At 31.6% G+C, this 14,802-nt stretch overlaps 2 protein-coding genes and 1 long non-coding RNA gene across 4 annotated transcripts; 2 read left to right on the top strand and 1 right to left on the bottom strand.

Annotated features, from left to right (window-relative positions):
• Positions 1-7,601: 7,601 nt before the first annotated feature.
• LOC108467321 (DNA polymerase epsilon subunit C) lies at positions 7,602-8,311 on the top strand. Its single transcript, XM_017767945.2, has one exon. It carries the CDS (start codon positions 7,756-7,758, stop codon positions 8,185-8,187), a length of 432 nt encoding a protein of 143 aa, XP_017623434.1. The 5' UTR covers positions 7,602-7,755; the 3' UTR covers positions 8,188-8,311.
• A 30-nt stretch (positions 8,312-8,341) lies between these two features.
• Positions 8,342-12,268, bottom strand: LOC108467320 (65-kDa microtubule-associated protein 8). 2 transcript variants are annotated; one of them, XM_017767943.2, is made up of 11 exons: positions 12,143-12,268; positions 11,846-12,049; positions 11,278-11,535; positions 10,967-11,179; positions 10,465-10,620; positions 10,228-10,387; positions 9,983-10,134; positions 9,802-9,889; positions 9,390-9,463; positions 9,016-9,090; positions 8,342-8,921 (listed from the first exon to the last, which is right to left on the bottom strand). In XM_017767943.2, exons 1-11 carry the CDS (start codon positions 12,224-12,226, stop codon positions 8,598-8,600), a joined length of 1,788 nt encoding a protein of 595 aa, XP_017623432.1. In that variant the 5' UTR covers positions 12,227-12,268; the 3' UTR covers positions 8,342-8,597. The 2 variants fall into 2 exon arrangements, with proteins under 2 accessions (XP_017623432.1, XP_017623433.1); XM_017767944.2 differs by having other exon boundaries at positions 8,342-8,918.
• LOC128290288 (uncharacterized) lies at positions 11,956-13,034 on the top strand. The gene is made up of 3 exons (XR_008279989.1): positions 11,956-12,071; positions 12,205-12,596; positions 12,710-13,034. It is a non-coding gene; the product is annotated as an uncharacterized LOC128290288 (long non-coding RNA).
• Positions 13,035-14,802: the final 1,768 nt, after the last annotated feature.

The raw sequence follows: 14,802 nt of genomic DNA, 5'->3' as shown, positions 1-14,802 counted from the left end.
GAATTTTCATCATCTTTCCTTTCCATGCAAACCAACGAGAGAAAGAGTAAGAAGAAAAGAAGTTTTCTTTCTTTACAATTTAGTCCTTTCACCAAAAATTCATTATTCTCACCTAAAAATTGAAAGAATTTCCATAGCCATCAAGAGAGAAAGATATCAAGGAGATGATGGGGAGCAAGAATATCAAGTTGGATTCAAGAAATAGAAGCTGGAGGAGAGAGAAAAATCAAGTTAAAGATTGAAGTTAATAAGAAAAGGTAAGAACATTAAGATTTCAATATACTTTTAAGTCTAATATTGTTGAAAAAGCATGGAATTGATGTTAATGTAGAGTTTTCTTTTATATGGTTCCATGTTTTGATATATTAGTGAAGGAAATGAGAGAAAATAATGGGAAATATGGTAGAAAATGGAAATAGGAGTGTTATAAACTTGGTAATCAATATGTTGCACTAAAGTAGTTTTAGACAGTAGTAATAGGCTAACTTTGAAAAATCACCAAAAATGATATAAATTGAATTAGAAGCTAAGGGTGATATGGAATTAAAGCTTATTGAGTCTATTTTTATATAAAATAAATATAGAAAGTAAAGTAATTCTTTATTCTGAGATATTTATATTTTGTGAGACTAGTTCAGAATGATTTCAAGATCCCTTGTTCTGACTTGAAAAATCACTAAAATTATAAAAAATAATTTTGTTACATACTTTATATGGTTAAATTCCTTAATGAGTCTATTTTATAAGAAACAAATTATAACATCATTTGAATTCTGTTTAAAGAGATAATTAAACTTTAGTAAAGAGTGGTCAGAACTGCCAAATAGCAAAACAGGGGAGACTTTAATGAGTAAACTGTACTAATTGGCTAAACCAAAAATTCTGAAAATTTTATGGTAAGAGTACATGTGAGTCTAGTTTCAGGAAAAATTAACGGATCTTAATTTCGAGTTCTTTAGCTTAATATATAAATAATTTAGTGACTATGACGCAAATGGACAGTTTTGAATGTACATATAAGTAAATAGTGAAATTATTGATAATGTTACTTGTTGCATGTTATATAAATTAAGGATGTGGAATGGAGAGGACGAGGAGGAAAATATGTATGAATATTCATCTAGCATGGCTAATTTGCATGTTTTAGGCTTAGGGACTAAATTGAATAAAAGTAAAACTTTATGGGCACTTTTGTAAAAATGTCAGAAATGACTAAATTGCATGAAATAGATTATTTTATTATTTAAATTACAAAATTTAATGAAATTATCAATTCAGTTCAAGATCGTGGGAAAACATGTTTTAGGATTAAATTGAAAAGTGTTGAAATTGTGAAAATTTTGATATTTTATAGAATTCATGGACTCATTATCGATATGTATGATAATAATAGCTGGAAATAAGGATTAAATTGCAAGAATTTTATTTTCTTGACCCTAAGGATGAAATCGCCATTAATTAAAAGTTTAGGGCAAAATGGTAATTTTGCCGGAGCATTAATTAAATGCATTAGAATATGAAATGAATGAAAATGATGATCAAATTTATTTATAAAGATCCGAACGACACAAATACGAGACTTGATCATGGAAAAGAAAATATATCGAATAATGAAATCATAAACACGAACAATCAATGAGGTAAGTTCGTAACTTGAATTATATTCTTAAATGCTTGAAATGCATGTTTTGATATGAATATGATTTGAATGTTCATTATATGAAAATTTATGAAACATTGATATATTTGATAAAATGGGAAGAAATCTCGGTTGAATGAAAGGAAAATTCGATGGATCTCGAAAAGGAATTGACGGTAAAAGGATCTAGCCGAACGGGTGATCCTATCCTGATATAGCCCTCCAAGAATATGTGTAAATGGATTTAGCCGGACGGTAATCAATTAGGTCTCAATTTAGCCTCGATGGTAATTCAGATCCAAGCTCATTAGAGTAATTGTCGTTGCAGGATTTAGCTCGACCGTAATCCCGACAATACTCTATGAGTTTATATTACAGGATTTAGCCTCGACCGGTAATCCCATTGTAAGAATGAGGTTCATGGAGTGTGCTCTCGATATAAAATGTAAGACCATGGTTGAAAGATACCATGGCAACTCGATATGAAACGTAAGACCATGGTTGAAAGATGCCATAGCAACTCGATATGAAATGTGTAAGACCATAGTTGAAAGATACCATGGCAACGTGACATGAAATGTGTAAGACCATGGTTGAAAGATACCATGGCAACGTGACATGAAATGTGTAAGACCATGGTTGAAAGATACCATGGCAACGTGACGGGGAAATGAATAAGACCATGGTTGAATGATACCATGGCAACGTGACAGAAAATGAGTAAAACCATAGTTGAAAGACACTATGGCATCATGTCGAAGATAAATAAGATCGTGGAAGAGAAACGCCAAGATATCTGTTGAACAACTAATATTCAGGTAATATAACAAATGGTTAAATGAATTGGTTATACAAAATGGTAATGTGAAATGTTTACAGGAATTGGTCATATGGAAATAAATGTACAAAATAGTTGTATGAAATAATTTATAAGATAGATAAATGAAATAAGTATAGGTACATGGAATTTAAATTATGTTAAGTTTAATACGAACCATTACCGAAATAAATATACCTAAGATATAAGGAAATGATGGTGCATGAAATGTTGATATAATGAAATGAATGATATATGTTATTAAAGAAACGGTAAGAGAATGATATGTATCATGACATGTACATATGAGATTATCTTTTTATGTTAACATAAGGAAAATATGTAAGTTAAGACGAGTATTAAATTCAAATATGACATATTGAGAAAATAAGAATTTATATGAAATATGTGTAAGTACACTAACAAGTGTTGTTGTTGATGCTTAGGCAAGTGCCAAGCCATTGATTGAATGGTAATATATTTATTGATGCATTGAATTGATAAGTATTTAAGTGAATTTCTTTTTAGTGATTTGCAAGTGGTAGTAATGCTCCGAAACCCTATTCTGGCAGCGGATACGGGTTAGGGGCGTTACAGGCATTCATTAATATTGTATCTAATTCAAGTTTCATTATCCCATGTTCCATATTATCGTTCCATCTCATTTCATCATTTCAAAGGTTGCGTTTAAAATTTGTTACATATCCTTACTAAAAACCGTTTCATTTTATCCCCAACGAATAATGCATATTGTTAAGTGTTGCCCTGGCTATTATTCAAAAACAAAAGTTTCAAAATGAGGCAATGTTTCGCGTTTTGGAACATCGAGAAATTGTGCCCTAGCTTACGGGGTTTCGATTCTCTCGTTGATTCTAGATAGCCAAATATCCTTTTGAGTTTTAAAATACACGGAAATCCAATTAAAATTAAAGACGACTTTGTGCTCGGGAGTTCATGGTATTGTGTCCTAACTTACGGGATGTGATACTCTGATATCTCGAGATAAGGAAATCTTTAACAATCGTTTTGAGCTAATTCAAGCATTTTTAAAATCAATGTTAAAAAAGGATCGTATTTCAAATCCATTCCCGATTTTTAACTTTCGACATTAAGACACTAACTAATCAATTCGGTACCAATTTTTGAGCGTGTTGGGGGTGCTAATCCTTCCTCGCACGTAACCGACTCCCGAATCCTTTTCTCTCGAGTTTCGTAGACCAAAAACACCGTTTTAATAAACTAAAGCATTTTATTAAAGCAAGGGTGATCCGATTACACCTAATAAAGATCGGTGGCAACTCCCGTTTTAATTTTCATTTTCAAATAAAGTCGATTCACGTTTTCAAAAAAATGGTTTCGACAATTTGCATATATTTACTGTGCATCCATGTCTAGTCTTTTTGGACAATGAGCTTACAATTTGGCCACACCCTAGTCAATATATTAAATGTCCAAAATAATCGGTGGAATATTTGTGTGCCCCACTAGTTGACTAAATAGATCATATGCTTAAGGGTTTACGACTCCACCAAGGTACCTAATGCAAACTGTTGCATTGTTTCTAACCTTAATCGCAACTCATTGTAAGAGTTATCCCAATCTCCATATAATCATGACTTAACCTTCTATTTTGCGTGCTAAGATTTTTGATAAATGACAATGTACTTATACATTAATGCCCTATACCTAGCCCAATCGCTGGGTCCGAGCTACAGTGTGTCACATTCGTTACCGAAGTAACTAAGGTCAATTCACAAAATATTTTAATAATCGATTCACACTTTATATCATAATCTCATTACAATTTATTATCAATTCATATATATCTCATGTCACATAGCATGTTTCATTCCATATTCATATCACATATCATGTATCATTTATATCACAATATTTTCTACTTCATTCAATTCAGTCCAATTTCTTGACGTTTAATATCATCCAATTCGAATCATTTCATACGGCAATATAAACTTAACTCAAATCATGCAATCAACATATATATATTCAATGATCTCAAATTATAGAAATATAAATTGAATTCTCTTGTCACTCATCAACGATTCCCGCTTTTTCTTTCCCTGTTGACGGCCCGACGCCGTATTTAGCTACGTTCAGTAAATCAATAAATAAAACAATATCAGATTTCATCTAATTCACATTTAAGTACAAAGCCAAACATATTTTTCATTTTATTCAATTTAGTTCATATACTCGGAACATGCGTATCATTCACTATCTAGTATTGGATCAAAATTTGATTTCACATTTTTTCACTAGGGACCCTATACTTTTTATTCATAGCATAATCTCGTGACTAATTTTTAATTTATTCAATTTAGTCCCTAATGTTACAAAGTTATCTAACAAGTTTGATTCAATTTTCAATTTAGTTCTTTTTATAGTCTAACCTTGCTAATTATCAATTTCTTCAAATTAAACAAAAAATCATCAACTTCTTTTTAATGGTAACTTGCTAAAAACTTAACAATTAGACAAACTGATACATGAGCTAGCTAAATCAAGCTTCTGTGATCATAAACTATAAAAAAATCATGAATTTTAAATTGTTATGTTATAATTTTTGCTTAGCCGAATGCTACCTTTAAAAAGAAAGGTGTTTTCTCCCCTTTTTTTTTATTTTTTTATTCTTAAGGACGATGTAAGAAGATGAATGCTCATCTTTCTTTCACTAACTTAACTTTTATACTAAGATTATAACTTAATTAGCCTTAATTAATTAGTTTAATAACAACTTTATTATGTTAATTTATATTTTAATTAAGCTAGTGGAAACAACCATCATCATCCACTAATTGATGACATACAATGATTAAATAACCATTTTGACGATTTGAATAATTTCTATTTAGGTCCTCAAATCTTTTCTTAATTAAAACTCAATAGCGATCATATTTTTACAATTTAATTCCTGAGTTTTAATTGACTAATTTATTGATTAAATTACTTAACCAAACTTCAATATAATTTCATACTAACTTCCTAAATCTTTATTTTTTGTCCTTACAGACTCAGTTTATGGAAATGAAATTCCAAAATCGTGTTTTTCGACAATAGTGAAATTTGGATTACTATAATTGTTAAAATCACCACCACTAACATCATCATCATCTTATTATCTTATTTATTATCGATGCTAGCATTGGGAATACCTTCAGACCAAAGATCACTAGATTATTTAATATATTCTTTTTCATTTGGAAATTCGTATTCCTCATCATCCACGTTTGAATTAATAGGAATTAACGATGTTGATAATGTAACATATATGGATTGTCCAAAGCTTCATTCAGGTTGAGATCCAACCCACATATGAATAATCGTCTTCCTATTGGAGTCCATGGTGATTCCGCATACAAGCTTTCCATGTTGTATAGTTCACATATAGTTGGAGAAATATTAAAGACAAGTGTGGATGAACTTGGAATATCATGTACTCCGCAACTTTGCTCAAGATCGTAAAACTCAATGTACAATTATGTTGCATCATTTTCGGTTGAAAAATGGGCTGATATCATAGTCTCGAGATCACCATTATCATCATAAAGCTCAACTGTGCTATAAATGAGTGGATTATGGGACATTTTAAATCTATACATCAGTTTAGACAATATCCTTTTGCATCGAGTTGCGATTTTTGAATTGATCTTTTATGTTAGTTGATAAGTTTGACAATTGCATTGAAACATATATTTATTTGACACATTGATTAAAAAATAACACCAATTTTTATGTTACAAATTCTCCATTATAATAGACCGTTAAAAAATTGTTGTCCATCTTTAAACTTAAATAAAAAATAATTAAAAGCTATAAATTAATATAAAATACCAGTACTTAATATAATATAAAAATTCAAAATTAATAATTAACACTACTTACTTAATATTCTCAAAATCAAATAAATGCTTAAAATAAAACTAGGAGTTATCAAACTAAGGTGGAGTGAGGTTGTTGAAAAAGTATTACCTTTTTTTTTTCTTCTTGGTTGAAACTCTTTAAACATGAGTTTCATACAACTTTAAGGTAGAATCTAAAAGGTGAGTAGGAATAAAGGTTTTAAAATTTAATTTTACAGTGTTGGGTGGCAAAGTATTAGAGTCTGTTTAGTAGTGCTTAAAAAAATATTTTTGGCTTAAAAAACACATTTGAAAGGAAAACTGTGTTAAACAAATTGTTTTAGTTGAAATTTTTTGCTTTTCAAAAATACTTTTGAAAAAAAAAAGCTAAAACTTTTAGCTTTCCCTCCTAAAAAATGCATTTAATGCTTAATTATTTTTTTACCCCCCAACAATATAGTAGTTTTCTTTTTTTTCTTGATGCTTAATTACAAATGTGTTAAAATTATTAATTAAAAATAAAAAATATTTCTTAAAATAATACAAATGCGTTAATATCTAATTACAAATATTTAATGGTTATATTTAAATATTTAAAATATATTTTATATATTCTAATTAAATTTTATAAATAATTAATATTTATTACTTAAAACATTTAAAATTTATATTTCATATATTAAAATATTAATAACAAATTATAATAAATTATTTTTATATTCTTATTAAAATATAATAATATTAACTAATTTAAATATTATTTAAATGTATATTTATTATTTGATAACATGATGTCTAAAATAAATATTTTTATTCAAAATACTATTTGATAACAATATTAAACACTTAAATCTAAAACGAAACTTTACAATATTATTAAATTTACCTCATTTACCCAAAAATGACTTTGATTGATCTGAACGCTAGTTTTGATTGACACAATAAACTTAAATTGGATATTGGCTGGTAACATAAAATCCACTACTTTAGTTTCCATAAATAAATTTATTGTTTTATATAGGCTATTTATTTTCTGACTGTGGAAACCATCAACCTTGAATCCTTTAAATTTTTTCTGAAAAAACAATATATGAATATAAGTTACTCCTATTATCTTTCCTTTTTCTATAAACGAAAACGATTTAAAAGTTCAGATTTCTATTTACCAAAATAAATCCAGAAGCATTTTAAATCACAGTACTTTTATTTGGCGCCAAAATAACACTAGATATGGCGGGTAAATTTTATGGGACCAAAGCACCCTCAGTATTTGCTTATAAAGAAGTCAATAATAGTTGAAAAAAAGCGTAATTATATCCGTCAAAAGAGAAACCATTTTTACCCTTACGAAAGAACAACAAATTTCCTGCCAAATAAAAGCCCTAAATTCTCCTTAATATTTTGTTTTCGCTTCCAATTCTTTACAGTACGTTCCATCAATGGCAGAAGACGAAGCCGTTGATCCGATCAGACCCGAATTCCCGACGGCAAGGGTCAAAAAGATCATGAAACTTGACAAGGACATCAACAAGGTGAACTCGGAGGCCTTATTCCTCGTTTCATGTTCCACCAATCTTTTCCTTCGATTCCTCGCCGAGAGAACAGCCGAAGTCGCCGCCGAGAAGAAGAAAAAGACGGTGAAGCTCGATCACCTAAGAACCGCCGTCAAAAGGCATAGACCAACGAGCGATTTTCTTCTCGACTCACTTCCTATTCCAGCCGAGTCTACTCAATCCGTTGCTCGCTTCGCGACGGATCGAGATCGTTCCCGGTCCGTTGGTGATAAATCCGCCCCCGCTGGAACCCGCCGCATAGACCACTTCTTTCGTAAGCCAGAAAATGAAGCTCCGATTCAGATAAACGATGCATAGCATTTCCTTTTTTTTATTAGCGAACTCTACAGTAAATGCTTGTTTGCTTTTTATAAATTTCCTTGTACTCGATTATGATTAGTTATTCAATTATTGCATTTCTTGAGTAATGAAAAATTGAAAACACCAGCTACTTGATTATTGCGCTCCAAAATAGCAAGAAATCAAAAATATTTTCCATTCTTTTTCATTGTAAGGACAAATGTTAACTTAAGAATTCGAACCAGAAGACTTTATATAACTACACAGCAAGATTTTTTTTTTTTTTGACAAACTGAACTTATTCTCTGCAAGCATATATATATTTCCTCTTCAAACTTACAATAAGCTTTTCCGGTTACTTGTGCATTAGATCAGAATGGATCTTTCCGGTTACTTGTGCATTAGATCAGAATGGATCTCTCATGGTTTCAAGGTGATAAGGGGCCAGAAAATGTTGATACCACTGAAGCTGTATCATCTCTTAGCTGAGAGGTGAAATTTGGTCGAGGAAATATCCTCTTTCCTTGCTCTTTCTTCCCTTCTTTGATGAAGGATGTACCAAGAGACACCGAGTTTTTGCCATTTGATCCTAGCTGCTGGATACTCAAGGAAAGCCTCCTGTTTAGAGGGCTTGCATTGCCAAAACCTCCATTTAAGCTCTTGTTTGAAAGGCGCCGATTACTGGTGGATGGCCTAGATGTAGTGAAGTTTTCTTGCTCAACTACTACCTGGCTTTGGACCTTCTTTATCTGCTGAGAAATATTTCAACATATTAGAGAGGTCTGGTTGATTAGGACATTATAAATGTTGAATTCTATCATTGGTTGCACATGGAATTATACTAACCCGTTGCCTTTGCTTTTCTTCTTCTCTTTCTTGCCTAGACAGGTTGTACTCTTCCAACATTGCCAAAAGAGGTACCTAGATAACCATAGATGTCATTTCCTTATAGCAGCTTGTTTGGTTGATTAGTCATGCTTGAGATATTATGTGAAAAATATTACTTCAAGTCAGTGCATAGAGAGTTTTCATACCCAGGGATACAAGTAACCGATTCTAAAGTTGGGAGTTGCATGTCTTGATGCATTACTTAATGATTTACCATCACATTCGCTGAAGCATGGTTCTTTTTTCTTTTTTTGTTGGTTATATGAACATTATTGTCACACTATCGAAGAAACGAATGTTTAGTCAATATGTAAGGAATATATGATATTTACCTCATCATACAGGAAAACTTTCCTTCTTTCTTCTTCCCAACTCTTGGTTTTTGCTATGAGTGAATCCACCAATGCTGCATGAAACCATTCTGTGAGAATCTATATCTCCAAAAATAAATCATTCATTCATGCAGAGTTGCACTGGATAAGATATTAAGATTCACTGTTTGACACTTGAGAAACATGTTTCAAGGTAGAATGCTGAAGGCTTAACACAATCTAATTGATCATGTACCACAGTTCGGTGATTTACTTGGCACATTCTGTAGTTGTTTAGTTCAGTCTAGTTGACGAATTCAATATAATATTGGTATATGCTTATACACCTTTTAAAAAAGTCAATGCCATGAGGGCTGTAACAAGTTCAGTTCTATAAGTATTTCTAACATGAAGGAGCTTTTCCTTTTTATACCTGGGATTTTGTTGACTGTTACTCGGGCCCTTTCTGCACGTCTCAGGTTCCTGTGAGCGCCCCTGCTGACTGAATATCTATTCTCATCCTGAAAATATTCATGAAATGGGAAACATGAAACAGATACAGCTAGAGAGATATCCAACTAGTTCTGCAGAAAAGTTGTCGTAAGATCGTTAACCATGCTATATTCTTCCAGCCACCGCTCCTCATCACGAGCTAGTATCCATTTTTCCACCTTCTCCATTATTGATTTTCTACTTGAGGCTTCTTCCTTTGCTCTTGATATCTGTTCATCTATGCTCATGAGGAGCTCGGCATAGTCAATCTCCCCTTTTGTACATCATATAGTTAGATCAAAGATAAATTAGATTTAAACAAGAAGAAAATAAATTTTGAGAAAATATGTTACTTGTTCAATCCCACCTGTGTTTATCAGATTTAGTATATTTTCCATCTCTGATCTTGAAGGAATCTCCATGTGTGATTTATTGCATATCTCTTCAAGCTCATTCTGTTTCTTGAGAAATAGCTCTTTCATTTTGCTTGCCTTTAATTGATCCAATCTCTTAACTTCAGCTTCGGCCTTGAAACATTTAAAAGAAACTTTTAAGTTTATAGCGCTTTGATAATTAACTTTTAAATGATGGTGATTACACCAACCTGTTGGATTATATCCAGTGTAAGGCTTCCAGGATCAGATACTTCAGCTGACGAGACTGATAATTGATCAATAACATGGGAAAACAAGTAGCGATCTCCATAGGATGTATCCATTAGGCTCCATAAATTTTTCAATGCTTTACCAAGTTGGTGAAGCTGCAAGTTGACAGAAATTCAGCTGAAGAGTTTGTGGAAGTGACAGAAATTCAGTGAACTTATGGAAAAAAGTTATCTTATGACTGAGCTGTATGCTGTCAAGGAAAAGGAAGAACAAGTGATTGTAGAAGACTTTACTTAAGTAGAATTCATGGCAAATCTAGGAACAAAAGGTTGACCACTCAACCAATAAAAAATCTTCTGATCTTACAATGATTTATGTTTATGTTGTCATTTATGAGGTTAGATAACAATTATGAACCATGTACTATTTGCTGCAGGGCAAGAGCATGGTGCTAGCTCCCCTTAAAAGATCATACGGAAGAATAATGGCATAACATTATACCTTCTCAAGCCGCTTTTGTTTTTCTTCTTGCAGTGACTCCACTGTGCTGTTGAGTTTGGCCAAAATACTGTCACTTATGTTTTTCGAAATCCCACACAATTCATTCAAGCTTGGGTGAACCTTAGTAATAATCATGGAAGATTCCATCCCCAATGTTGCAGACAAATTGTGAACAGAAGCTATATATTTTTCCACTTGCTGGAGTCTGTTGTTCTTCAGAAGAATAAAACCAGAAAGAAAAGTATATGATGTTAATTAGGATGATTCCTCTGTACAACTTCCTTAATACAAATTTTGAGGATATTATGTACCTTCTCATTGTGGAGTCTTTGGAGCTCATTCTGATATTCCTCAAGTTTCTTCAAAGAAAGATCATTCTCATTCACCTTGACATTTGTTATGGAGTCATCATATTCTGACTGACCAGCAATTTCGGCAGAGATTTTCTGAATTTGCCCTTGTACAGCTCTGAACTGGTTTACTCTCTCTTCTTTCCTCAACCGCATTTCCCGCAATGCTGGCGTAATGGAATCAAGTTGTTGCTTTATTGTTCCTGACATTTTCTCTGGCTGCAGAGACATTAAGTAGGAGGTTATGGAACCAAGCAATCAACATTAACAATTACTTTCTCGAGCTGCATGTTGAGTGGATCAAATCTCCATATTTTTATTGCCCAATTTTACTGCTAACAGGAACATTGTTCTCAGTTGTTTCGTTTACGACAAAAATCAATGGAATCTAGATTGCTTTTATCCTTTTGATGTTTTGAACCATATGAAATACCATGCATCTTTTGATATATACATATATGTATGCGTGTGTGTAGGTTAAATATGAATTTTCAGCTTCAAACAAGGCAGAGATTGATCGATATGGTACCCGTCCGGGAAGGGATCGTTCACCAAGGGACAAAAGAAGGTGAGTGAATTCAGCTTCAGATTCGGCGAGTTCCTGATGAAGGCGAGCTCTTGACATATTTGCTCGGTCAACTTTTCTCCGGTAGACCTCCAGACATTCCTGCTCTAATTCTAGTAGAACCTTCTCTCTTTCTGACTGATCTTCTCCAACTTCATTCCATATCATCTATTCCATTACATATCACAAGGTATGATCTGATTACAACCACAGCTTTACTTAAAATATTATCAAGGGGAAATAAAATAGAGAATCTCTTGCCTGCAACTCTTGAAGTAAATATCCACATGAAGTTTCTAACAATGCAGAGCTTCTCATTCCAGGAGGCGCTTGGAACGATCCCATCCTTTCTGTATACCGGTGATGACTACTGCTGGGAGACTTGAAACTGCTAAAAAGCTGGATGCTTTGGCTAGGACGCTTGGACTAAAGGGTGGAACTTTTTGGTTTGAGTTCTTTGATGAGCAACCAAACCATGTTGTGAGAAAGAATAATGGGGTTTGAGCTGTTTGCTTAAAAGACAAGGCTGACAGAGTTAGGTGCTAGTGAAGCTTTGGGTTCAAGGGTCATCCGTTTTTGTGGATTTTCCAGCTCCAGCTTTTCCCTCTTTTTATTTTCAATTTAAATATGAAAAAGAAGACAATATGACTCTCCATCTTAATAAATTAAGCTGAGGTTCCTTTATAAATAAAGTGATGTAACCTGCTTACTTGAGGTATGTATTGTTAATCAAGCATTATATTGTATGTATTACATTAACATTCATCTTAGGTGAAGTCTTTAAATTAGATTTAACCGTAACTTGATTCCTAAGCAATCCGTGACCAGATGGAACAGTTTTGCAATCCATTGTTAGAATGTCAGAGTCAGGAAAAAGGAACTTCAGAAATGGATGATGAAGCCCCATTGCAATGGCTAGGAGATTCGGAACCATCTGATCCCATGGTTCAACCTTGAGGTACTTATCTCTCCCTCTATGATGATTAGCTACCTAATTGTGAAGTTAAGATATTCCAAATTTGCAATAATGTTAAAGATTCCTTGCATAATTTGGATTAGGAATGAAACAAATATAATATTCAAGAGAATTTGGAAATAGTTAGTGAATCATTTTCAGCCCAACACATTCCACCTCATTCAACAAAAAAAAAAAGATTTAATGAGAAATGAAGGTGTGTCTTCCTTATCATTAGCCAATTGGTGCTTTAGTGATATTGAGGATTAGGTTTGTAGTGACATAGATGCCAAAGCAGGAGGGCCCTACTAAGCCGGGTTGCTTTTTAGTTTGTAAGAACTTATCTAGAAAAGGAAAGTGAAAACCATGTGGCTGCTTTGCCAATTGCCACCATAGTATGTCTGGCAAAAAAGGCTTCTGGCTTAAGACTTGGCGGTTGGGACCATAGGCAGTTGGCTCTAAAAAGACAATTTTTTAGTCATTTCTTAAAGAATGTTCCCACGCCCAGTTTTTAATTATTGTTGTTGTTGAGAATATGATTTAAGAATTTTAAGTTTTTTTCTTTTTTTTTTCTAAAAGAATTTCCAAATACAACTAAACCCAGATTCCATGTTGCAAAATAAAAGAGAAAAAAATAAAGGAAGAAAAAGAAGAGGAGGTTTTGGTTTTATAGTTGATGAATTGGAGATGAAATTTTGTCCTTAATTTTATGAATTTAATTCTTGTAATTATTTGATTTAAAACTTAAAATTCAATAGATAATATTAATTAGGAGGATTGCTTGGGTATGTTTAAACACATTATTTTATGATGTTTTGAGTAACATAGAGTTAGTATTTGATATATTAATAGTGAACAATTTAAAAATTGTCACATGTTTTTTATTTTAAATGTTTATTTTTCTATTATTTTATTATACCTATATAAAATACTTTGATTAATTTTTCAATTCTATTTGTGAAATCTAAAATTTCATTGACAATGACGTTACTAAATTCTTAATATATTATTTTTGCAATTAAGAATATAGATAGTAAAGTATAATAAAAATAGTTTTATGTCAGAAGTCAGTTTTCAAACTAAACTAAACTAATTAATTTGATTTGTTTAACATTAGAGCAGTGATGAAATTTTCAAACGTTGGTTTTGATTTAAGATTTATGTCAAATCTCAAGAGTAGAGTCTCAAATATTTTTACAAATTTTTAATCGACACATATTCCCAATCTTATGAAATTGATTGTATAGCTTAAACTTTATCAAAAAAAAGATTGTATAGCTTAAAAATTTAATTGTCAACGTATTAAATGAAGTAATACTATGTTTTTCTAATTATACTATCATAATACCCGAAGCAAGTTTGTCAAAATCAGTAATAAGCCAAAGAAATCAATTACACGAAGCCTCAACAGCAATAAAATGCTCATATAACTTTACAAAAAAACCATTTTAACCTTCTATTTTATTTTTCATCCTTTTTAGTTTTTAAATTTGTATTATTTATTGAATCATCATAAAATTGAATAGAAAAATTAATGTTTGCTAATTGTTAGAGTTTGTATGACTCGAATTCTATTTGACATTGATTAAAATAAGATTTTTTAACTTATAGATGTAGTCGAAATTCTTTTTATATCAATCAGTTTTTAACATTAGTGAATTTCTTTCTCTGTTCGTGGTTTTTTTCCCTTAAAGAGTTTCTGTTTTATTTTCCCTTTTTTTATTGCTTTGCAATCGTTTTATTGCTATTATCGATGTTTATTATAACGTTAACTTTGTTGAATTGACATATGCATGGATTGTCACGTTAACAATTAACTAATTTTTAAAAATATTTTCTTTGTTTTAATAATTTTTGAATTTTTAAATTTAATTAATTATTAATATGACATTCACGTGACAATTTGCGTGTATGTTATGTCAACAAAGAATTTTTTCATTCATTTTAAGTGATTTAATAAATATCA

Source organism: Gossypium arboreum, chromosome 3 (assembly GCF_025698485.1).
Source record: "Gossypium arboreum isolate Shixiya-1 chromosome 3, ASM2569848v2, whole genome shotgun sequence".
NCBI lineage: Eukaryota > Viridiplantae > Streptophyta > Magnoliopsida > Malvales > Malvaceae > Gossypium > Gossypium arboreum.
The sequence above is the reverse complement of the archived record's forward strand: the minus strand, read 5'-3'. Positions and strand labels throughout refer to the sequence as shown.

Coding starts and splice junctions, on each gene's coding strand:
- LOC108467321 (XM_017767945.2), top strand. CDS start 7,756: ATGGCAGAAGACGAAGCCGTTGATCCGATCAGACCCGAATTCCCGACG.
- LOC108467320 (XM_017767943.2), bottom strand. CDS start 12,226: ATGGGATCGTTCCAAGCGCCTCCTGGAATGAGAAGCTCTGCATTGTTA. Junction 10,388..10,464: donor CACTGGATATAATCCAACAG/GTTGGTGTAATC, acceptor AAATGTTTCAAG/GCCGAAGCTGAAGTTAAGAG. Junction 9,091..9,389: donor AAGTTTTCCTGTATGATGAG/GTAAATATCATA, acceptor ATGGTTATCTAG/GTACCTCTTTTGGCAATGTT.